A 26,140-nucleotide genomic window follows, 5' to 3' on the forward strand; every position below is an offset into this window, starting at 1 on the left:
GAGTTCCTTGGCCTGGGTAAGGGAGATCACGTAGGTGTTTTGGAACATTTGGATAATGTGTATTTATGGTATTTAGACTTAATAGCTGTGACAATAAATGCCACTTATAGCTAAAGCCTTTCTTTACAGGTTGCAGACTTGGATGATGAATTTGCTGACTTGGTTTTAGGAGAATTTAGTGAAAATTTTGATTTGCTACCACCTGAAAAGGTAAATTTTATTACTCGTTTACTTTTACCAAGTTTTACTAATTGAGTGTGGTTTGCATATTATTAGAAAATGCTTGCTTAAAAATTAGGGGAACATTAAGATAAAGTTACTGCTAATACAGGCAGTTAAATAATGGCAGAGATTTACTATTCTCAGATATACTTTATAAAATTAGAAATTGAATCTTGTTTAATTATATTGAGTGAAGATAAGTTAATTCTTCATTCTCTGCAGGCTTTTCTCTCCTTTTTTCTTTTCTTTAAAGATTGGCACCTGAGCTAACAACTGTTGCCAATCTTTTTCTTCTTCTTCTTCTTCTTCATCCCAAAGTCCCCAGTACATCATTGTGTATTCTAGTTGTAGATGTCTCATTGTGCCTTGTGGGACGCTGCCTCAGCATGGCTTGAGCAGTGCTAGGTCCGCGCCCAGGATCCGAACTGGCGAAAACCTGGGCCACCGAAGCGGAGCACGCAAACCCAACTGCTCGGCCATGGGCCTGGCCCTGCAGCTTTTTCTCTTCATTGTCATCATTTCTCTTAAGTATTTTTAGGGAACTCACAGGTAGAAATTTTGTATTTAAAATTTACTGGTTTTTCAGACTACTACAATGATCGTTTTTCTCAGAACATTTTTTTTTAATCTGTTTTAATTTTTAGTGGAAACTCATTACAGTTCTGTTTTTTTTTCTTTTGGGATACATTAAACCAGAGAATAGGCAAGTGAAATACTGATAGTAATTGAATTTTGACAGATTTCTTCAAGGCCTTTCTGTTTTTTTCTGCCAGGGGTCTTCCTCATGAATTTGACAAATTTACTCTTTGTTTTCCTTTACGAAATGAGTTACAAAGTAAAGAGTTTTTAAATAGTAATATGTATAATGGAGTCCAGCAAATTCACTTAGTTATTTTTCACAAAAAGTATTAAAGAAAAACACGAGAACCGTAGATTAGTCTTGAGCCATTGGAACTTAGAGGTGGGAAAAAAAAGATTTTTTCTTTTGAATGAAATGCCATAATTTTTGAAATTTTTTATTGATTAGTATTTGAGTACTTAATTGTGATGTTTATTGTGCCCTATAGTCACATAACATGATTTCTATTTTCAAAGAGCTTGCAATCTGAAGTGGAGTTGACTGACCATTTCTCTTATCAAGAGTAAGCACACTCAAGCTTTTCTTGGTTTTTGAGGTCTTTTAAAAAATTTTTCTACATTGATCTCTCGTTTTCCTTTGGATTTTATGTAATGAGGATCTAATTCATTTGAAGAAACTGTAATTCATATTTATATTTTTAATTTATGACCAGTTCCTCTATTAAACTATCAAGGTTAAATCACAAGTATATTAATTCATTTATTCAAGAAAGATTTTTAAGCACCTACTTGTGTTAAGCACTTTTTTAGGCTCTGGAGATTCAGCAGTGTTTTCATGGGACTTACTCTGAAGCTCATAGCTCATATGGATTTTACATTCTAGTGGATGGGGAGACAGACAGTAAACTAATAAATATGTGTCTAATATGCCAGGTAAGGATTAATGTTATAAAGAAAAAGAAAGAAGAATAAGACCGTAAAGAATGATGGAGGGCCAGCCCCGTGGCTGAGTGGTTGAGTTCGCCCGCTCTGCTTAGGTGGTCCAGCGTTCTGCTGGTTCGGATTTTGGGCATGGACATGGCACCGCTCATCAGGCCATGCTGAGGTGGTGTCCCACATAGCAAGCCAGAGGCACTCACAACTGGAATATACAACTATGTACTGGGGGGCTTTGGGGAGAAGAAGAAGGGGGGAAAAAAAAGAATAATGGAAGTGTGCTGAGGAGTGCTGTTTTACCTGGTTGGTGAAGGAAGCATTCTCATTCTGAGATATTTTGACCAAGACCAGTATACTGCACAAAAAATACTTAAATTTATGTGTCTGCTTTGTAGCTCCAGACTGCAATACACAGAGTAACACTGGCTCAGACAGCAGTGCCGGTGCTTTGTGGAAGTGCCCTCAGAAACAAAGGGGTCCAGCCCCTGTTAGATGCTATTACCATGTACTTGCCTTCCCCTGAAGAGCGCGACTATGAATTCCTGTAAGTATGCCAGCACAGAGATTAAATCTTACAGCCTTGAGAAAGCAGACAGGCAAATAAGGTCTTGTTTCACTAAGAGTAGTTGAATCACCATTTTTGAATAACATTGGTGAAGGATATCATTATAAATAATATAATATAGAGCCATAGTAACTTTTACTCTAAAGGGACATTTGTCATCATTTAACCTGCTGTGTTTACAGATAGAGTTAAGAATGCGTGGCTTGGGGCCGACCCCGGGCCTGAGTGGTTAAGTTCACGCGCTCCACTTTGGCGGCCCGGAGTTTTGCCGGTTCGGATCCTGGGTACAGACATGGCACCGTTCATCAAGCCATGCAGAGGTGGCGTCTCACGTGCCACAACTAGAAGGACCCACAACTGAAAATGCACAACTATGTACCGAGGGGCTTTGGGGAGAAAAAGAAAAAAAATCTTAAAAAAAAAAAAACAACGAATGTGTGGCTTTTTTGCTGTGTAAAAGTACAAGTGTTGACCCTGCTGTCTTAGTTGAAAAAATAAGGAGTGTACTGGGGCTGTTTGATAAATATTCTGTAGACAGAATTACATTTATTCTAGATATCAAGATTTTCCATATGCTCAAAGTATTTTTTGGCTGTAAAGAAATATTGTTGTTGTACTCCTGTTGTCACTAACAGCTTTGTACTTAGCAATACATCTTGTAAAATCTGAGTGAGCACTGTCTAAAACAGCAGGCAGAAGTGGGCTTCAGTCCTGTTAGCCAGGACGCTGATCACTGTCCACGTCTCCACTGGAGATGCGCTGTGGTGAAGTGCTCATAAGCCCGGGCTGTGTGCTGCCTGGATTCACACCTCAGCTCTTCCAAGTTGCTTACGCTCTCCCCTGCAAAATGCAGAGACTAGGACCTGTCTCATAGGATTGTTACAAGAACCAAAGGAGTTAACATTTGTAAAGCACGTAGGACAATGCCTAGTATATGGTAAGCTCTCTATGTGAGTGTTTGTCAAATAAAGGTAAAAATTGGAGGGAATAGGGATAAGATTGGACAAGTTCTGTAATAGAAGTGTCTAACCTACTTGGAGTCATAGACTCCTTTGAAACTAATGAAAATTAGAGCTTTTCCTCAGAAATTTGTACCTGTGCACAAAATTTGGCAATTTCAGAGAGATTCAGACTTTCCGAAGCCTATCAATGAACACCAATTTAAGGACGTCATTCTCTAAGAATGTTGACTGTGTAAACAAGTTCAAGTTTATAGTGTGGATTTGTATGGTTATGCAGCTGGAGAGAAAGTGGGAGGAGAGAGTAAAAGCAATAATTGGAAAGTACCTATTTGTTTACCCCGTACCAGTGTTTTGAGGAGTGATGTGGTGTTCCTAGGTGTAATTTTGGGGGAGGGAACACTTGGCAATGGAATTACTTGCAAATAGAGGTAATATTTGGAAGAGAATCCATTATTTTTAGTTTTAAGGAATTACTGGTAAGATCTCTATTAAATGGTCTAGTCCAGTGCAGGAAGAGAGATACATAGTCCTAACGCTGTTCAGTTGGCCCTGGGAGCCAGAAGATAGGAAGGATCTTTGGAGGACTTCAGGGTTAAGTTTGAGCAATGATCTTGATCTGATCTGGATAGATATATGGGAAGTGTATTTTAAAGGCTTTTCTGGAATGTTTCCTTAATTTTATAGGCAGTGGTATAAGGGCGACTTATGTGCACTGGCATTTAAAGTTCTCCATGACAAGCAGCGAGGACCACTGGTTTTTATGCGCATTTACTCAGGCATGCTGAAACCCCAGTTGGCTGTCCATAATATTAATGGAAACTGCACGTAAGTAGAAACTTAGGTTATTTTCTAAAACTGTGTTCATTTTAAAAAAATACTTTTACTAACATAAATCATGGTTTTACAGGGAGAGAATAAGTCGTCTGCTTTTGCCATTTGCTGACCAGCATATAGAAATCCCTTCACTGACTGCTGGTAACATTGCTTTGACTGTTGGGCTTAAACATGTAAGTGACTAGATAATTTCTCCAAGAAACAGCTTAAATATTTAATTAAAAGTAGGTATTATGTAATAGCAGAAACCCATGAACAATCCACATAATCATCAATAGTAAAATAATGAATATCATAGCGTTTTTATCAGCATGATTGAATCTCATACACTTAACAGAAAGAAAAGTTAATACAGAAGACTACAAACAGTATGGATAGTATTCATATGAAGTTCAAATCTAAGTAAAATAATACACTATTGATACGTATGTTTTAAGTTTATATAAAATATTGTGTTATTCCCATTGGGTTTTTTTCCTGTCTTGGTTATTGCAGACAGTTTAACCTTATAACCAATCAGGTAATGACTGAAAATATTTTGCCAATGAAGGCTCTGTTAGGGAAAGGATTTTTGTTTCTTTTGTTCTCTATCCTTAGTTCCTAGGTCAGTAGCAGGCACTCCGTGACTTTTGTAGGATGAATGAATGAAAATACTTGATGCTGTGTATGTTTTTTTTTTTTTTAAAGATTTTTTTTTTTTTCCTTTTTCTCCCCAAAGCCCCCCAGTACATAGTTGTATATTCTTTGTTGTGGGTCCTTCTAGTTGTGGCATGTGGGACGCTGCCTCAGTGTGGTTTGATGAGCAGTGCCATGTCTGCACCCAGGATTCGAACCAACAAAACACTGGGCCGCCTGCAGCGGAGCGCGTGAACTTAACCACTCGGCCACGGGGCCAGCCCCGATGCTGTGTATGTTTTTGTTGGGTTAAAACTAAGGACATTTCACTTAAATGTGGATTAAGTCAAAGGCCGTTTCTCATTAAACTTTGGTGTATTTGGCATTTAGGATAAACATTGTTACTTTTCACATTTTAAGCTCTTTATGGTTAATTGCAAGATTCAAGATCCTTTAGTAGAACAGTCCCATGGTCTGGATATTGGACCTCTAGCATCGAAGTGTCGTCTCTGTCTACCCAAAGGCAGGAGCTCCATGTGTGTATTTGAAGGAGTTACACAAATACATTTGGAGTATTACTTCATTAGGAATATCTTTACAGAGAAGGAAACTGGCACAGAACTTCATAATATAAAAGTTTAAAAATGAAATTATAGTTTTAAAAAGTAACGAGTCTACAAGGAAGCTATAATTTTGCATGGTCAAGGGTATTCTGGTTAATTGCATATTTTAGTTAATAGAGGATTTTCTGTAAAATAGTAATGAATTTTATTGGTGGTCAAACACTATAATGGACTTCTACCTGACCTGCCTTGACGTGATTAAAAATTGAGGAAGGTACATTTGTTTTGCCAAATGAATTAGGATGTGTATTGTGTGTGTGTGTGTGTGTATAGTTTATTGTTAGAATTTATTACAGCAGTATTTTGGATAGAATTCTCATACAAGTTAAATTAGCTTTATGCAAAGTTATAATGAGCTTTATGAAGCTTTCCTTTAAGTTCTATTGAAAAGAAAGTGCCACATTAAAATCTTTCTTGTTTCATGTTCTTGGTGAAAGCTGAGTGCTTGCCAACAGCCTGTTTTGTTCCCAGCCATCTTGTTTGCTTGCAGACTGCCACAGGAGACACCATTGTCTCATCCAAGTCCAGTGCATTGGCTGCAGCTCGTCGAGCTGAAAGGGAGGGAGAAAAGAAGCACAGACGAAACAGTGAAGCAGAGAGACTTTTATTGGCTGGGGTGGAGATTCCAGAACCTGTGTTCTTCTGTACCATAGAACCCCCTTCAATGGCTAAGCAGCCAGGTACAAAGAGTCTTTTATCAATTAATTAGTGCTCTGATAAAGATAAAATAGTTATGTTATACCCTCAAAAGATTGCTTTTGTGATTGAGTTCAGTTTTATCAGAATTTATTGCTGAGTATGTCTTGTGATTGGTCTAGTTTTTTCTTTAAGATGTTTTGATTTTTACAAACTCCTTTCATTTTTTTTTTTTTGCTTATATCTTGGCCACTTTTCTCATATCATATTCTTCCTTACTGGAGATTGTATGGTGCTATGAGATTCTAAGTAATTGACCTCAGAACTGTCCTTGCAGTATATTAGATTTGACAGTGGCCAATTCATAACTGATTCTGTTTCTCATCACCATTTATAAAAACGCTGCTTTGCCTTGGTTGCTAGCTCTACCTTTAGAACTTATGAAGATATCTATATACTCTGGTTAATGAAGTTTGACATATTTGAGTGTTACATACTTCGTTCTTTAGCATACTTGCTCAGAATTCTTCAGTGGCTTCTCATTACTTTTAGCACAAACCCAAACTCCTTAGTATGGCATGTAAAGCTCATGATTCCAGTTTTATCATTTCCAATTAGATTTGGTTACATATAGCAGAAAACCCCCAAATAACAGCTGCTCTAGTGACAAAAGTTTATTTCTCTTGTAAAATATGCCTTGAGTTGGTAGCCTGGGGGTTAGCAGGTGGCTCCATGTCATCAGGCACCCAGCCTCCAGTCTTTCCCTGCTGCCTCTCTGAGTGCGTCGCTCCTGTCCTTAGTCATCTTGTGATGACTGCTGGAGTCGTGGGCATCACACTGGAGTACCTGACAGCAGAAAGGAGTAAGGGAGAGAAAGAAGATGTGCCCCTTTCCCTTTTAAGATTTCTTCTGTGTTATTGGCTGTCACTTAGACATGTGGCCACCAGTTGCAAGGGAGTCTGGTAAATGCAGTCTTGTAGCCAGGGAGCAGCACAGAGTGGAAGGCTCCTAGCAGTCTCTGACATCAGCCTTCTTACCCGGCCTCATTTCTGGAAACTTCCTCCTTCATTCTGAATCCTCTTCTTTCTTCCAAGCAAAAATAACAAGAGAGTAACTACTCACACTTGTGCTGCTGTGGTAGAGTGGTTCTGATTTCCTGAAGATGCCGTGTTCTTTTGGCACTGCTGTTCCTTCTCATTTCTTCTCTCTTGGATTGTGATGCCCCACTGAACTTGTCTGCCTGGAAAATGTTTGCTCTTTCTTTGAGTCTCAGCTCAATCATCACCTCTTTTTGAGGCCATCACTGAATTCCCGTTAGACTGTTTAAGGACAACGCTTCTAATTCCAGTGGTAACGTTACAAGCCATTTTTTTTCCTCTTGAAAAAAAATTGGACTCACGGATTATGGAAAAACAAAAGCAACCTTTATTGCCTCCTCGTGTCTCTTGAGTGCCTGGTGGGAAAGAAAGGAAAATTCCTAGCCAAGTAGGGGTTCCAGTTCCTCACCTCTCTGCCTGGAGTTCACATGAGAGAGCTCTGAGTACAGGTGGAAGACAGCCACCAAGTACTGAGGGAAGCTGGAGTCTTTTCTTGTCCAGTTGGTAAAAGAACAGTATTTAAATTAATGTAGAGCAGCGATTTTCTTGTTACCTTAAAATGCCTTGAGGCGAGCTAGGTGTGGTCTTGACTCAAAGGGAGAAGGATCAGCTACCATGAATCTGGCTGCCCGGTTACATCAAGGTTACCCAAGCTAGTTATATCAAGGGGGGCCAGGCACTTAAGAGCAGAGGCTGCCCAACAAAAGAAATGAGTTCTTTTAAATATATTTGAAAGTCATTTCATATATAGTCATTTCGAACATAGTGTGGACACCTACATTCAGATTGTAGGATTGCAGTTAAATTGCACTATCCACTTTTAAATCTAAGACCTCAAGCCTTTAACTATTTTAGGAGAAAAAGTTTAGTGTCCAAAGAAAGTCTCATTCATGGGCATTAGCTTAGCGGTCATAGGCCCCAGAGGGGAGGGGACATCCAGAGCCTCCCTTGCCCAGACTTCTTTCAAGCGCATCTACATATTCTCTTTGCCGTGTGTCCATTGTGTTTACCCTAGAGATCTGTTAAAGCACTTCACACCCTGCATTATAATGCTGTTAAGTGTTTTCAGCCCAGTAAACTCCTGAATGATAGAGTCTTTATAAATATTTTCGAATGAGTTTATTTTTCAGTAAAATTACTATCTTTTTATTCCAAAAGCCACAAAGTGTCATAAGCATCGTTACTTTCTTTGAGTATCTATAGGTACTTAAAAATAAAATAATGCCTAAAATAATGTCTCTTAGCCTTGAATACGCATATATATCTCTTGGGGTTCTTGTTAAATGCAGACTCTAATTCCGTCTGGAACCTGAGATTCTGCATTTCTGACAGGCTCCAAGTGATGCCAGTGTTGCTGGTCGTTGGACCCAACTTTGGGATATCAGGAGTCTAGGACAGCACTGTTCAATAGAAGTATAACATGATCCACATATGTAATTTAAAATTTCCTTACAGCCACATTAAAAAAAAGTTAAACTGGAAAAGTTAATTTTAATATATTTTCCTTAACCCGGTATATCAAAAGTTATCATTTCAACGTGTAATCAATATAGAAAATTATTGAGCTATTTTACCTTTTTTTCATGTTAAGTCTTTGAAACCTCGTATGTCTTTTACACTTGTAGCACATGTCAATTTGGACTAGTAGTACCTACTACAGATGGCTAGTGGCTATCCTTTGGACAGTGTAGGTCTAGAAGTCCTGGTTTATATACCTAAGAACACTTTAAATGTATGCCCGAAACGTTAGTTCACTAATCCCTTGCTCACCTCTTTTCTTCAGCTACAGTGTATGTCTGTGGAACTTCTAACATCTTTTATAAAGAAAGAGAGTATCCTTATCAGTTGATTGATTGTATTAAAGCATCCCTTTAGATGGCATATTTAATGCAAATAATATATTCTTATTTCCTCTTTGTGTGTGATAATTCATCATAGAGTAATCACATTAGCATCTCTATTCATGATGTAATTAAGCTTCCTTTTGCCAGTTTCTCATTATTGCCTGTTTCTGAAGGCATTTTGCTTTTTTGTCAGCTCCTAGATTGATCCTTGCAAAACATAATCAGATGATGTTACTGTCCCAGTTAAAACCCTTCAGTGGCTTCCCAGTGCAAATCAGACTTCACGGTGGCCTATGAGACCTTACGTGATGTCATCCCTGCCACACGTCTCCCTCCTCGTCTGATACTGCTCTTCCTTTTGCCCACCAAAATGCAGCTACACTGACCTTCTGGTGGTTTTTCCAATAGCAAACCATTCTCCATAGCCATGTCCTCTGTCTGGAATTTTTTTTCTTCAGGATTTTGTCTACAAGGTCATTGTTTGTTGTGTCTAAATCATCCTGGAGAGGCCTTCGCAGATCACCCAATTTCAAGTAGCCTTCCATCACTATCTTATCGCCTCATTTTATTCTCTATAAAACATTTGTGGCTGTTTGAAATTTTCTTTCTTAAAATTTGCTCACTTGTTCATCTATTTTCCCCAGTGGAACATGTGGTACATTATCTAAAAAATGAAATGTAAAGATAACAGTTATTGTTTCTCCCCTAGATTTGGATCATGCATTGAAATGCCTTCATCGTGAAGATCCCAGTTTGAAAGTGAGGCTAGATCCTGACACTGGACAAGTAGGCATATTATTACTTAATACCAGAACTCTTTCAATAATAGCATTTTGTGTGTGTGTGTGTGTGTGAGAAAGAGAGAGAGAGAGAGAGAGAGAGAGAGAGAGTGTGTGTGAGTGTTTAAGTGCATATGTCTAAAACATTGATTGATCATGCCCCTGAAAGAAAAAGCTTTCCTTTTTTGGCTCTCTCATAATACAAATTTCTGATTATTATATTGACTGTCAAACTAAGTAGACAAATTCTCCTTAATTCCTCTATATAATCATACCTTCAACTACTCACCAACATTTTGGCCTTTCAGAAGACAGCCTTTTGTGAAATTTTGAAATAAGGTTAAACCCAAGACAAAGCCTTGAGCCTCTTATGCTAAGGCTTATAAAGCAGCATACTAAAGGGAGAATGCAAAGGTGCTTTTAATGAGAGTAACACACATAAGATGGGTGTGAGGAGTGATAGATTATAATCTAACAATGTGGGAGGAAATAGAGCTCTAAAGTAGGTACAGAACTGAACCATATATTATAGCACAGCAGAAGAACAGATATTCATTTTGCAAATTCTTTTTAAGAAGGCAGGGTAAGGTTTATATAAGATTTCAGAAAAAGTTCCTTAAAAAGATTATACATTTGTCTTTAAAAAGGATAAACTGATTTAATTAATCTGAAAAATATGGAGTACTTTTTTCCCAAATGCCAGCTAAATGAAATAGTAATTTAGTTTAATGGATCCTGAAGGCTACAACAAGAGCAATTAAAGCAGAAGCTTTTTAGTTTAAAAAACTTGTATTTAAAAATGCCAGTACATATTGTAAAAAAAATAGCAAATAGCACACAAGTGTACAAAGTAAGGAATTAAAGTCTCCCTTTCTGTCTCTCTATCCCATTCTATACGAGTAACTGCTGTGAAAGCTTGACTAGCCTTTCACACTTCCAGACATCCCTTCTACTGTGCTATGTTATAAAGCACAGTATATTGTTTTCAAAATATTTATATACAGATATATATTATGACAAGTCATCCTATTTGTATTATTCTATAACTTGCTTTTTTCCAAATAATTTACTTCTTTAGCTTTATATTGAAGTATACCAATTATACACCAAATAATTCTTTGTTGTTATTGTTCCTTTTAATTGCAGTTTTCAGTGAAAGGATACATATTAGAACCAGCCAAAGGAAAAGACACAAAGGGCAAAGTCTGGGAGATTATAAATGTGAGACTTTCTTCATCCTCTGGGACATGATAACCCCCTGACAAAGATATTGTAAACCAGGGAGGCTCATCTGAGCCTTTGGTGTCCAGTGTTTGTACTGGGGCTCTGTCACATATTGCCTCTCTGGTTGACCTTTATTCTCCAGCACCTCCTGTAGATTTGTGCTGATACCTTTACCCTCCTGTCTGGGACTGATACGGCTATTCCAGAGCATCATAAATCACCTTGTTAGACTCTGTGGTGGACAGAGCCCCCAGACAAGCCAAGACACTTCTGCCAGGCAGCATCCTGGCCTAGAAGTAACTTCGCAGTAGCTGAGGGCAAGGGCCAGATCTCTCTTTGGGTGAGATTAATACTTCACTACACAGATGGCATATGAATAAGATGGAGCAAATATGGTTCCCTGCACTATACTCTTTCTTGTACACAAAGATCTTCTTCAGGAATAACCGTTGTTCCTAAAAGAAAAAAATATGCATGTCTTGATTGGTTTTGATACATATTTGGCTGTTCTAACATGAGCCCAAAATAACATTAGTTCAAATAAGATAAAAGTCAATTTCTCTGTCACTTAAAGGTCCAAGCTAGTATGGAAGTTTTGGCTGCCCACAAAGCTGAAAAGTGCCCAGGATGGTGGGGAAATAGCCATGTGCTTGGGAATGTTTGGCAGAGAAGTTATTCCCCCATTCACAAGATGTTGCACTCATCCACATCTTTCGAGACAGTTGCGTACATGGTCATTAAGAGAAGGGCTTTACTCTTTCCTTAAAGGCACAACCCAGAAGTTGCCAACATGAATTGTACTCATGTTCCATCAGCCAGAACTTAGCTATGTGGTTGGGAAGTGTACTCCTAGCTAGATGTCACTTGCCCAGGTGATAATTCAACTATCATGGAATAAGGAGAGAATGGTCTAGTAATTTCTTCTAATTGATTTATTATTCCAATCAGAAAAGTTAAAAACAGTGTTTTGATGTGGGAGCCCAAAAAATTATAAAAGAAACTCAGTTTGTAATTAATGAAAAATAATATGTATTGATTTAGATAGTACTTTGTGATAAACATCATTTTTGCCTTGATCTTTATTTTCTTCCTCCTTTAACCAGACTGTCCTATGTGGAATGGGGGAGTTACATATTGAGATTATTCATGACCGAATCAAGAGGGAATATGGACTGGAAACCTATCTAGGGCCTCTCCAGGTGGCGTACCGAGAGACCATCCTAAATTCAGTTCGTGCCACAGGTAAGGAATAAAACATTAAGAAAGAATTTGCTATTTTCGTTTCTTTCTCTCTCTCCAGGATCTGTTTTCTGAATCTCTTAGTTTAATTGCATAAAGCAGGGTTCACAGTCCCTGATGTCTTCCATCAGGGGGATGGGGTTTTTTTTCTTATTGAGGCAACATTGGTTTCTAACATTATATAAGTTTCAGGTATACAACATTATAATTCAACATCTATATAAACTACAGCATGCTCACCACCCAAAGTCTAGTTTCTTCCGTCACTGTACAGTTGATACCCTTTAGCCATTTCACCCACCTCCCGACCCCCTTCCTCTCTGGTAACCATCAATCTGTTTGTATCTATGAGTTTGTTTTGGTTTTGTTTTGTGTGTTTGTTTTTTATTCCACATATGGGTGAAACCATGCCGCCATGGGGACAGGTTTTATGTGTGTGTTTTCTTCTTTCTTAGGATTTTTTTGTTTTGTTTTAAACACAGCCCTATTTCATTACCACTCATTACATCTACTGGATGAGCCACTCATCAAGGAAATGTGCTTTTCAGTAGTCATGGGATGGAAGAAGCCATTGAAGTAGATGGCTGCTCCCAATCCTCATGACCAGAATGAGTGTAAAAATTTGAAGGTGATGTGTTATTTTTCTCTATAAAGTGAGTGGAAAATACTTTCCACTATTTAATAAATAGGTAATCCTATGCTGATGATCTTCTTGAGAAAGTTCAGTTTTTATATTTCTGCCCAAAATATAAGAATTCATGATTTTTCTACAATGATTGTTTCAATTTGGTTCCCTTAAGTGAAAGAAAATGACCATTGCTGCTGTTCTCCCCAAGAAGAAGACATGGACAAGTTTGTGAAAAGTCTAGAGAAAAGATATTTAGGATAACCAGGTGCTTTTAAGCAACTGAGTGGTTTATAAAAAGGCCAAGTGGTTACTTTTCACTGAAACTTGAAAAATTAAGCAAGCTGAATACAGGAGCAAGTGACATGAGGATTTCTGTTTCTGGACTTCATTTATGGAAAAACTAAAAATGCTGGGAAAATATAAAAACATCTTGTAAATAAATGTTTGAGCTGGTTAGAACACAATGGAAATTTCCAGAGGTTAAAAAGGAAGCTGGAGCAGGAATCTTGGAAAATAAGTCAACACCAAAGCCACTGGCTATTCTGGAGGAAACTGCAGTCACTTCTCACATAGTACTTGAGGACCACTTCCTCAGGGAAATAATTAACTAGGAAAGTCTTCTCCATAAAGGAAGAGGACAAGGAAATTTGTTTGGCGGGCTGTGGGGGCAAGGGGCAAAATTTCTGAGAATTTCTAACCATAGGCTTCTGATAGGATTTTCAGCCTAAATTCATAGAGCTAATATGACCTGAAAAACTCCAAATCAAGAAGAATTTAGTGTAAAGTGCTCATGGATTGGTAGTATTCCAGGGAACCTGGAGAAGACAAATGTTGGGCCTCTTGAGATAAATGTATCTTCAACCCAGGCCTCAAAGAAAATCTCCCAGATAAAGTAATGTGAACTTCGGGGCCGGCCCGGTGGCGCTGCAGTTAAGTTCACACGTTCTGCTTCAGCAGCCTGGGGTTTGCAGGTTTGGATCCCAGGTGCAGACCTACGCACCGCTCGTCAAGCCATGCTGTGGTGGACATCCCACATATAAAGTAGAGGAAGATGGGCATGGATGTTAGCTCAGGGCCAGTCTTCCTCAGCAAAAAAAGAAGAGGAGGATTGATGGCAGATGTTAGCTCAGGGCTAATCTTCCTCAAAAGAAAAAAAAAATAATGTGAACTTACAAGAGAAAAAAGTGTTTTTAAATCATAAAACCATGAGAAAAGGCACAATGAGCAAAAAGGCAATAGAAACAAATGTCAGAGTTAGAACAGCAAAGCCTTCTGATAGTGGACATATCAGATGCAGAATATAAAATAAGTATATTCTTTTGAAGAAATCAAAGAGAGCACAGAAAGCATTAGTAAGGAACAGAGTATCAAAAATAAGCAGGCAATGTAACATCATGTTATGTGAGAAAGAAAGGAAATGCTCAAAAAAATGATGGGGGCATGTCATATTGACACACAGGAACCAACTTGAAGAGGCTTCATCAGCCAAATGTGGATTAATGTGAACACCAGAATAATGAAGTACAATAATTATAGACCATTGAGAAAAAGTAAGTATTCGTGTGTCCATACTGATAACAGATAAACAAATGGGAAGAAGAGCTGGTTCTTCCTTACACTGGAATGCCAGGTGCTGACTGTTAGATGTCATGCAGTGGGGTGGAGTAGGAAAACGGTCATTTTGCAACTATCCTGAATACTTAATATCAGGTACATTGTTGAGGAGCAGCATGTTTGCATGGAATGAAGGTGTTTCCCCGTAGACTGCTTATTAGTTGCACGGTAAAAAACTAGTAACTAGATGCTGCAGCAGTCAGACCACACCTCGACTGTATGATCAAATCACTAATGATCGCACCTCACTAATGAGGAGCACGTTGACATTGTATTCATCCAGAAAAGTTATAAAAATTTGCAGACGTTAGGAAAAGACCTAAGTTAAATGGAAAACCATGCTGTTCACAGACAAGAAGACTAAATATCATGAAGATACCAGTGCTACCCAAAGATGTGCATTAGACATTAATACCTATTACAAAACCGTAGTCATTATGATACTGATCAAGCTAGGAATAGACAAATACACCAGTGGAACAAACCAGAAAGCCTAGAAACAGATGCATACATATTTGGAAATGTGAGGCATATCAGAGTGATATTGCAGCTCAGTGGGAAGGGATGGACTGACTGAAGTAAATGGGCCTGGAATAATTATCCATATGGAAATAGATTTAGATTCCTACCCCATTCCATATACAAAAGTCAATTCCACGTCAACTGAAAACCTAAAAATAAAAGAAAAGTTGCTCAAAAGTATAGGGAAAATAAATGCTAATCTATGCAAACAAAAAAAACCTTCAAATTTTTGGAAGAAAATATATGATAATTATCTTACTAACTGGGATAGGGGAACACATAACACCAAAAGTTGAAGCCATGAACTAAAAGATTGCTAAGTTTGATGTTACTAAAATTAAGAATTTGTTTATTAGAACACACTGTAAAGAAAGCATAAAGACATACCAAAGTCTGAGACAAGATATTTGCATCATGTAAAACTGACAAAAGATTAGTATCCAGAATATATAAAGAACTTCTGAAGATCAGTAAAAACATGACAAACAACCAAGTAGAAAAGTGACCAAAAAAGATTGAACAGATATTTCACAAAGAAGGATGCCCAAAAGGTCCGTGAACATGTTAAAAGATTCTTCATCTCAGTGACGGTTAGGATCATGCAGGTTAAGATATGAGATACCATTTTACACCAACAAAATCTGACAGTGCCAAGAGCTGCTGAGATGTTGAGCAATGGAAACTCTTATAAAAAAAACTTCTGATGGGAGTGTAAATTATGTAACCAGCATGAAAACAATTTGGCAACTTTCCTGTGAAATTGACCACGCACAGACCTTACTACTCAGCATTTCCACTCCTTGGCATATGCCCTAGAGAAACTCTTATATGTATGCAAGAGACAGATGTGAGAATCTTAATAATAGCATTGTAATAAAAAAACTGTAAGCAAAAATAGCCCAAATATTTGTGGACAGAGAAGGGATGAATTGTACTGTGTTCATACAGTGGAATCCTACATAGCAGTGAAAAAGAGTGAACGACATCAACACGCTATGCCCCAATGCTCCACAAATGTGAAGCAAAAACGCAAGGTGCAGAGTACACACAATATACCCAATTCAGAACAAAGCAGAAGTCAACTATATTGTTTAGGGATACATGCATATGTGGTGTGGCTCTGAAGAGAATCATAGCAATGATTAAATGTAACATCATAGTGGTGGTTTCAGAAGGCTTCTAGGTTACTTGGAATGTTTGGTTTCTTGTTTTAAGTTTCATGAATGTTCGTTTTATTTTTAGCTTATGTGTATATTTTTAAATATAAAGTCACAATATAAAAGTTAGCTTAGAAAGGGATTATTAAGAGGTTTTGTATACTGTAATTCTTAGTTCTGAATTTGGCGCATGAGTCACTGTGTTACATGGTCACTTGCATAAATACAGCATAGTTTTGTTTTAGTAAAATATTGGAGATTGGTGACAGCTGCTGGTTGTTAGCAAATGAGATGTACTATTTTCAGTCTTAGAAAAAGACATTTCACTAGTTTTTTGGGAAAGGAATCATAAACATGAAATGCATAAAATATTACTTAAAGAATATATGAAATTTAACAGTTTGTGGGTTGGCAGGGTTAAAGCCTTTTAATTCTCATTAGATAACCTTTTGTACTCTGTTTTGCTTTAAATAAAAATTTTGTCATTAAAAGAATTTCAATCACATAAGAGATGTTTCAAAAAGTTTAAAAGTGTGATCTGCATATCAGAATTTCTGTGATCATCTGCCTCGATGCATCTTAACACTGTAGCAATATTAATAGGTGATTCAGAGTGGCTTTTTAACGTTGATAAACACAGAAGCAGATGCTTTCTTGGTAGAACTGTTTACTCTGATATGTTTATACTATATTTAGTGCCATTGTTAATATTTTCTCCCACTTTATCTTCTATGAGACCTTGAACTTGTTGATTGTAATTTTGTCATTTGTGGCACCTTGACACCTTTCCAGAACAAATCTCTGAAGTGCTATATTCAATTTGTTTACAGATACCTTAGATAGAACTTTAGGAGACAAACGGCACCTTGTGACTGTGGAACTGGAAGCAAAGCCAATTGAAACAGCCTCTGTTAGGCCAGTTATCGAGTATGCTGACAGTGTTAGTGAAGACCTTCTGAAGGCCTCCCAGGAGGCCATTGAAAATGGAATCCACAGTGTGTGCCTCCAAGGTAAGGTACTCAAGTAAGAGTAGGCATTTGTATCACGCTGAACCATCGAATCACTCCTAACAGAGCAGGTTGTTTCAGTCTTTCTTTCTAACTTTGGGAGTGCTTTCTCCCTCTCTCTTCCCATTATGCATTTGTCACGCCTTTTTTTGTTTGTTTGTTTGTTTTTGAGGAAGATTAGCCCTGAGCTAACATCTGCTGCCAATCCTCCTCTTTTTGCTGAGGAAGACTGGCCCTGAGCTAACATCCGTGCCCATCTTCCTCTACTTTATATGTGGGACGCCTGCCACAGCAAGGCTTTAACCAAGTGGTGCCATGTCTGCACCCGGGATCTGAACCGGTGAACCCCGGGCCGCAGAAGCGGAACGTGCGCGCTTAACCGCTGTGCCACCTGGCCATCCCTGTCGTGCCTTTTATGTTGTCCCACAGTCCTTGGATGTTCTGCTCTGTTTTTCCAGTCTTTCGTTCACTTTGCTTTTCAGTCTTGGAGGTTTCTAGTGAGATATCCTCTGACTCAGATACTCTTCCCTCAGCCATGTCCAGTCTGCTTATAAGCCCATCAAAGGCATTATTCATTTCTGTTATGGTGGTTTTGATCTCAAGCATTCCTTTTTTATTCTTTTTTAGGATTTCTGTCTCTCTGCTTACATTCCCCATCTGTTCTTGCACACTGTCTCCTTTATCCATTAGAGCCCTTAGCATACTCATCTTCTTTGATTTAAATTCCCGGTCTGATCATTCCAACATCTCTGTCATGTCTGCTTCTGATGTGTGCTCTGTCTCTTCAGATGTGCTTTTTGACTTTGAATATGCTGTGTAATTTTTTCTTGGTAGCCAGACATGATGTGCCTGGTCAGAGGAACTGCTGTAGATGGGCCTTTAGTAATGTGGTCGTGATGGGGGAGCGTTCTGTAGTCCTCGGACTAGGTCTCTGTCTCAGGGAGCCTGCGTCTCAGGACTGGGAACTGCGCAAGTGTTTCTCAGGGTTCTTCTCCCCCCTTAGGTGGGGCAGGCTGGCTAGAGTGGGCTAGAGCTGGGCACTCCCCCCAGGTCAGTTAGGCTCTGGTTAACTCGCTCCCCCTGAAGGCAGGCCTTGTGAAGAACGAGTGCTCTGGAGTATTGCAGAGTGGTTTCACTTCCCCTCCCCCGGCCTGAAGCACAAGGGGATTTTTCTGTCATGTTTACTGTGAGAACCTACTTGAGCTCCTAAAGGTAAATCTCACAAAATTGTAGGGCCTCCTCCATGACTACATGCCCCTGGAGTTGGTAACTCTCAGACTTGTCCACCCTGAGCCTCCAGCAGTTCATCAGAAAGTTCAGGTTTTCTTACCCCAGCACTGGTTCCCGGGCCCTTTCTGTTCACGAGTCCCTGCTCCAGGGAGCTGTGGCCCCGTGTTGGCCTGGCTGTCTCTGCAGTCTTAGGGGCAGTGGTTTGCCCTTTGTCGTCCCCTCTCTTAACAGATCCAAGAAGAGTTGTTTATTTTTCAGTCTGTTCTGCTTTTTACTGGTTGTTAGGACAGAGTGACAACTTCTAAGCTTCTTATATGTGGAACTAGAAACCGGAAGTCCTCTCTCTATCTCTTTACATTTCTCACTTACTCCTCATTACATATTGGGTCCTAATAGATTGCAATTTTTTCCCTTTGCCTAGGACCATTGCTTGGATCCCCAATTCAAGATGTGGCGATTACTTTACATTCGCTGATGATCCATCCTGGTACCTCCACAACTATGATTTCTGCCTGTGTCTCAAGATGCCTACAAAAGGTATAGCACCGTCCTAATCGTTTTTGCTTTAAGGTGACTCTCCTGACAGGAGTGTGCCGCTGATCCACAGACAGCTGTGCTTTCAGTGCCTGACCTTGTGTTTCTGCCTCCTGAGCCTTATAGTTAACAAGAGCTTTTACCATAGACAATCTTTGATTTCTTAATCACCAGGGTTTTATTTGAAAGAGGATCTAAGACATTACTGTTTAACACAGATTGCTGTGAAATATCATCAGATTTTGGCAAATAGGCAACTTTCCTTAAGTGACATCTCTGCTTTCCCCATCCCAGACACCCAGCCGTTAGAGGCAACCTTGATAGGTTTGACTAGAGGACACTTCTGGAGTCAGCTTAGCCCCAGATGGGCTACAGTCTAAAGGACATTGAAGATCTAATATTGGTTCCACTTTTGGAGTTCATGTTTATTCAAATAAGATTACTTTAATCAGGGATCAACGCAATCAGATAAGTCTGCTGAATAACAGACACAGGATAAGCATCTTCCCTTCTCAAAGCATCAAGCAACTTGGTATTCTTGGTGTGGTTACCTGGGGGTATGTCCTTAAGTGTCTTGCCCCAGTAACCTACCAGAGCTGGACTAAACCCCAGGACCTCAGTGTGCTGAACGCTGATTCCATGCATTCTCCTCAGTGTGGAGATGCTCTAGTTTGGTAGGTGACTAATTTTGTGTTGAAACACTTACTTTTAAAATCATTTTCTAGGGAGCCGGCCCCATGGCCGAGTGGTTAAGTTCACGTGCTCTGCTGCAGTGACCCAGGTTTCACCAGTTTGGATCCTGGGCACAGACATGGCACTGCTCATCAGGCCATGCTGAGGCGGCATCCCACATGCCACAACTAGAAGGACCTAAAACTGAGAATATACAACTATGTACTGGGGGGCTTTGGGGAGAGAAAGGAATAAAATAAAATGTTTAAAAAAAATTAAAAACAAACAAACAAAAAAACCATTTTCTAATATTTTGGACTGATTTTGGGACCTGATTTTCCATAGTCTTATTTGAATCCATAATTGTAAAGTGAATTTAAATACCCTAACCCCCTGACTTTAAAAAGCTGAAGTTAATGTCTCTTTCATGAGTTCAAATTCATACCTCTTAAAAAGTTTTTTGATTTAAAAAAAATGCTTTAAAAAAAATTATTTAAGGGGCCGGCCCCATGGCCGAGTGTTTAAGTTCGTGCACTCTACTTTGGCGGCCCAGGGTTTCGCTGGTTCAAATCCTGGCGCGGACATGGCGCCATTCATCAGGCCATGCTGAGATGGCGTCCCACATGCCACAGCTAGAAGGAGCCACAGCTAAGAGTACACAACTATGTACCGGGGGACTTTGGGAGAAAAAGGAAAAATAAAATCTTTAAAAAAAAAAATTATTTAAATACTGTTTGCCTAAGTGTATAGTTAGAAATATCACCTGTAAAGTAGTCACTATTAAATTGTTGAGAACATTTACTTTCCAGTAATTTTTAAAGTTTCTCCTCAAATTGGTTTTAGTTACCATTGAAATAATGGTAGCCTGAAAGAGGATATAACCCCAAGCTAGTATATTGGCCAGTCCTTCAAAATCTAATATGCCTTCTAAAATTAAAATCTCTAAGTATTTCTGAGTTGGTTAGCCTTTTTTGTTAGGACCATACTAGAGAACTAGAATTAACTTTATGGGGGCTTCCATTTAATCTTTAGTGTTAATTCATTACTTTAAATGAAATACTCCTAATGGAAGTACGCCCGCACTTGTTAAGCTTCATCTGGGGGCCAGCTGCCCTCCGCTTATGAGAAGTTAATGATTCTTCCTGTATTTATTGAGCCATCGTGTTGTGTTTGCAGCACACCGAGCACTGAGATGGACACAGATAGGATGCATACGTTTTTCTTGACCTAAAGAAGCTTATGGTTTAGAAGGGAATTAAATACAGCCAAACAGCCAAAATATTAGACAGAACAGACAGAGAACCATAAGAATTGGGCAGGGTTTTTACAAAGAAGTTAATGTTTGAGCTATGATGATTTGGAGGATTTGGGCACAGTGGGCGGCGTTCCAGTCAGGGAGATTAAAGAGTCCCTCAGCTGTAGTGTAGCGTAGACGAAGGCTGGAGAGTAGTGAAAAACAGTATGGGAAAAGTAAAACAGTGTCAGGCTGTAGAGAAACCTTTAAAAACCACATTTAGGACTTTGAGGTTAGTTTTGAGAACAGTGGTGGATAATTTAAAGTTTTTCAAGAGGGCAGAATAATCCTTAGAATGCAGGAGGGATTGGCACAGGGAAGAGAGCTAGGTCAGGGAATGGCTGAGGTCTGCAGTAAGATACCGGCCCTGGGGAGGGACATCTTACAGCTTACCTGGAGAAAAGCAAGTCGCAGCCGCATGTCCAGGTGGACTGAAGACTAGTGACACCCTCACAGAAAGAGAGAGCAGGCAAGAGTGGGAAAGGAAATGACGAGCTCAGTTTGGGACATACTGGGTTGCTGTAGGACATTCAGACACTATGCCAAAGCAGGCAGACAGAGCACAGGGCTGGCACACTCAGAGACCGTGGGCTGGGTAGAGTTAAAACTTCTTGAGGAAGCTACATAGTTGTTTTTGCAATTAGGCGATGTTGCCAAGGAAGAGATTGTGAAGAGAAAAGAGGACTAAGGACAGACCCATGAGCACGGTATGTCTGGTTAGAGACAAAGAATTTACAACTAAATTCCTTAATTGTGGCATTTTCCTTAGTTTTTACCTTCTCCCACTCTGTTATTTTGTTTTGAAAGACATGTGAAGTGGCACAAAGCTCTCGGTAAGAACTACAAAAATACAGAGGCTATAAAGTTGGGTGCTGCTGTCACATTTCTTAATGTTTTCGTTCAGGAAGGACTATTAGATACGTTTTCTGTATATAGATGAGTCATTTCAGCTGATAGTGGTTTTAAAAGCTTAATCAGCTATGAAGAACTGAGAGATTATGTTTTACCATGTGTGCTGTTTTTTGAAATTTACGTGATAAAGAGAATATACTCTTGATTTTACTAATCTGGCCATTTTTCATGATTGTGAGGGTAAGGGGCAGGGGAGAAGGAGGAAGAGGTGAGGAATCAGGGACAAAGAGTTAGAGGCCTGGAACCATTTCTTGACAATAGAGGCAATGATCAAGTCACCATCTAAGGCTTAGTACTAATGAGAAGTGAGCAGTGGGTGGGAACAGAAAAATGATCAGCCAAAGGCGAGGGCACGTTCCAGAGCCCCAGCTCTTATTTGCTTGGTTTCCATTGCTGAATCTAAGTTTATTACAGCCCCCCTGCTGACCAAGCAGAGGTTTAGACTCTCTAGGAAGTTGTTCTGTTACTTTTGAACTCTGGCAGGCTGGAGGAGTAAGATAGCTTTTAAAATCAAACCACCAGTGCTTATGGTGCTTGCAAACACCATCCAAAACCCACTTACCAATTTGTCTGATGTAACAATACCATTAAAGACGGTGTCTGACAGGGACAATAAGTTTTCTTTACATTGCTGCTCCTCCCCCAGTTTTCTTCCACTCCTACTCGCCCTATGCTAGTTTAGCTTTTTTCGGCTTCCGCGTTCTTTTCTTTATGTGCTTGTTCTTCTTGGCCTTTGAAGCCTAAAATTCTGAAGAGATAACAATCCGTTTATTTTAAATAGAGGATGTGTTTCTACCACCTTATAGTGTTAAATTTATCTTTTTTTAGCTCTCCCCTTTACTTCCCTCCTTGACTGCCCTGACGTGTGCCATGGACTGTAACTGGAGACGTCAGGAACAAAACAGGTTCAAATAGGAAGAACTAAGTCTTCGACTGAAAGGGGAAAACCATTTTCTTTGGCCGTGTCTCTGGGCACGTGTTCACAAGTGCTCCGTGTAACCAGGCTTTACTAAGCACCCCTCGCAGCACACCCACAGCGATCTCAGCACTGTCACACGTGGACAAGCAAATATTGAAGTTTCTGAGTTTTGTAAGATGTTATCAGCACATCTTACATATAAATTGTTATTTATAACATATAATATAAATGTTACATCTATATCTATATCTTTGTCTTTATAGAGAGTTAAAGTAGGCTATGTCTTTGGTAGAGCTCTCGGCTTAAGAGTGTGGGCAGTATTTCAGTATTATCTTCCTCTTTTTTCGGTGGAAATTTGATTTTTGGAAGAGAGGTTCACATTCTTTCATTTCTTCAGGCTCTGAAGAAAGCCGACAAGCAAGTTTTAGAGCCCTTGATGGGTCTTGAGGTTACAGTGACGAAAGATTACCTCAGCCCTGTCCTGGCAGATCTGGCACAAAGAAGAGGCAACATTCAGGAAATCCAGACTCGTCAGAACAACAAAGTTGTTATTGGATTTGTTCCATTAGCAGAAATCATGGTAGGTGCTTTGTGACTGAAAAGTACATATCCTTTTACAGGGAATATATATGCTGAGCGAAAAGAAACCATCAGTGCACCTGAAAGAAGCATCAGGGCTTTGATTTATGGGATGACTGTTAAGTTTCAACCCTTGGGAGCTGTTAGGACTTTGGATTTAAATTATTGGGGGAATCCAGGGGATTACAGCAGCACAGGGGTCGTTTCCAGGCCCCCACAGAGGTTGAGGTGTGCTGTACCAAGATGTGGCACCAGCCTGTATGACCATTGTTCCCTTCCCAGCACTTGGCCTCCCTGCACTATTGCAGTTTTCAGGCAAGTGTCCTCCCTGCCAGCCTCTTCTGTCGAGGACAGGCCTGAGCGCCGGCAGAGCAGTATAAGGGCAGAGTGATCATAACACACGCTGGGACCAGGGAGAGCATCGGAAGCTTACCCACATTACTCTGTTTTCTGTTTTCCACAATATTTCTATCGTTTTTTCCTGAAAAATGGTTAAATGATCCATTTGAAGAAGGTGATATGGTTAAGTGACATGAGTAACATCACCACCTTTCCTGATAACGATCCAAAGATAAGCAGCAGGAAGCAAAGCTTGGGCTGAAATTTGATGAGATAACTGACTTCCGTTATTTTGATTAGGGCTATTCAACTGTGCTTCGAACGCTAACGTCAGGCTCAGCTACTTTTGCCTTAGAACTGGCTAATTATCAAGCCATGAATCCTCAAGACCAGAGCACGCTGCTGAGCCAGAGAAGAGGCTTCACCTAAGGGCTCGAGGTCCTTGGGGAGAAATTCAGGAGCACTTACCTGCTTTGTTTCAGTAAGAACAATTTTTATTGCTTTATTTATTGGACAAATACATTACTGTTTCAGTGCAAAGAACTAGATGAAAGATGTAACTTCAACTGACAGCACTGGAACTGTCCATTCTACTTTATTTTTTTTGATACAAAAATATTTCCCTTTAATAAAGATTTTCACATGTCTTATATTTAAGGGGAAACAATTAAAATGCTGTGTAAACAGCCCATTAAATAAAGTTTTACTATTTATCTTTTAGATCATATAATTTTTCTTCAAAATCTGTACATATTCTTGTGATGCTCTCAAAAGTAGATCTTGAGTTAGATTTGACTCATCAGTGGATCCTAGAGAAGCTCTACAGAATTCAGATTCCAATTCTGCAGCATCTTTCTCTGGTTCTCTGGTTAGACGTTTCCCACCTCCTGCCGTCTCTTGGTACAGTGCGTCTCCATGCTGTTATTTGGAGGCCGCGGTCTTGAGGTAGGACTCGCTCGGGTTTTCCCTTGGGGCCAAGATTCCTGCTGAGCACTGAACTGCTATTACGATTCCCAGCACAAGTGGTCCCAGGACTGGCCTCGTAGTCAGAGTGCTGGGTAAAGATCTGTTCTGCTGTGTCTCCAGGAGTTTGGTTCTGCTCTCTGCCAGCCTCTTCTTAGTCTCTTTAGTTTATTTGCCAATGATGTACAACTTTTAATTCTTCTAGATAGAGTTGCTTATAAGTTTCCAATGTTTTATTAGAATCTTCTTGAGAAATTTTCATTTTGGAGAGTTCAGATTCCAGATCTTTAATTTTGAGCTCCATGTGACTTCTTATTGAAGCATTATTATTCTCTCTTAACTGCTCTGAGTTTTCTTGAGCAGCTGCTTATGTCAGTAATAGATTGACTTCTTTTAATTTTTCTACTGTCTTGCTTTCTTCAGTCTCTCATTTATACTGTTCTGCTTGACAACATGTTCTACCATCTTCATTTCTGTATGACTTTTGAGATTTACTACTTCTTGATCCAGCTTCTTTTTATTTTTGTCTAGTTTTTCACTTTTGCTTTCATGGATAATCCTATCAAAGAACTTGATTCTCTGCAGCCAGACGTACACATTTTGAAGATGCAGTTTCCAGTTTTGCTGTAAGAGCATCAGTACTATGTTTTAGCATTACTCTGAATATCCATTTCAATTTGATTGGTTTTTAAATCTCCATGGGAGCTATGCTCTCCATTTTCATTTAACTTCCTTCTTGTCTTTTTTTTTTTTTTTTTTGGTGAGGAAGATTGGCTCTGAGTTAACATCTGTTGTGAATCTTCTTCTTTTTGCTTGAGAAAGATTGTCCCTGAGCTAACGTCTGTGCCAGTCTTCCTCTATTTTATATGTGGGATGCCACCACAACATGGCTTGATGAGTAGTGTGTAGATCCACACCTGGGATACGAACCCTGGGCTGCCGAAGCAGAGCACACAAACACAAACTTAACCAACTACACCACTGGGCCAGCCCCCCTCTTGTCATTTTTAAGAGTTATTTCAATCCAGTAACCTTTTTCTAGTTCACCATTTCTCTTCATTTCTCGATCCAGACTGTATTCCAGAGATGGTTTTTACTCAATTTAATTGTTCCTTTTTATCCTCAAACTAACTTGTATCTAATAGCTTTTTCTGAAGCTGTTCCGTTTTGCCTGCTTGCTCTTTGAGTGCAGCTTTTGACTTGAAACTGCATTTTCGATTTCAAGCTTTGCGTGGGATTGTGCATCTTCTCAGCACGTCTTACAGCCTCTGTGTGTCAGTCCTGGGCTTCTTACAGCTGCCTTCTGATTTGACCACATTTCTTCTTTAAATCCTGTGTCTCATCTTATAAATTATGATGATAACATGATGCAGCCTTTGGTGGAGCCTCTGACGCAGACTGCTTTCTGAGGGTGTCGGCCACTTCTTTTTGCAATTGTCTCAACTTCGACAGCTGCCTCTTTCTGCTTTCTCATTTCAGACAGATGCCCTCTTTCTTTTAAATGATTACATTCATCCATTAATTCCTTCTTTCTTTCTTTCAGCATAAGATCTTGTTTTTCACTTTTGGCTTTAAGTTTTTTTTTTTTTTTACAATATCCTGAAACTGGTCTTGG

The 26,140-nt window shown here is 39.4% G+C and overlaps 1 protein-coding gene across 2 annotated transcripts in view; it reads left to right on the forward strand.

Moving 5' to 3' along the window:
- Positions 1-25,369, forward strand: part of GFM2 (GTP dependent ribosome recycling factor mitochondrial 2) — a 54,593-nt gene extending 29,224 nt beyond the window's left edge. Inside the window, exons 11-21 of one of the 2 annotated variants that reach the window (XM_046668278.1) lie at positions 130-210; positions 2,133-2,281; positions 3,949-4,089; positions 4,172-4,271; positions 5,827-6,016; positions 9,623-9,699; positions 12,020-12,158; positions 16,907-17,086; positions 18,735-18,850; positions 23,042-23,224; positions 23,863-25,369. In XM_046668278.1, the coding sequence (XP_046524234.1) occupies positions 130-210; positions 2,133-2,281; positions 3,949-4,089; positions 4,172-4,271; positions 5,827-6,016; positions 9,623-9,699; positions 12,020-12,158; positions 16,907-17,086; positions 18,735-18,850; positions 23,042-23,224; positions 23,863-23,991 (1,485 nt within the window). In that variant the 3' untranslated portion in view covers positions 23,992-25,369. Of the gene's footprint in view, positions 1-129; positions 211-2,132; positions 2,282-3,948; positions 4,090-4,171; positions 4,272-5,826; positions 6,017-9,622; positions 9,700-12,019; positions 12,159-16,906; positions 17,087-18,734; positions 18,851-21,457; positions 21,521-23,041; positions 23,225-23,862 lie in introns of those variants that run through there. The other variant, XM_046668277.1, reaches the window with a different exon arrangement.
- The last annotated feature ends 771 nt before the right edge of the window (positions 25,370-26,140 follow it).

The sequence above is a fragment of the Equus quagga genome, chromosome 7, assembly GCF_021613505.1.
Source record: "Equus quagga isolate Etosha38 chromosome 7, UCLA_HA_Equagga_1.0, whole genome shotgun sequence".
NCBI classification, from domain to species: Eukaryota; Metazoa; Chordata; class Mammalia; order Perissodactyla; family Equidae; genus Equus; species Equus quagga.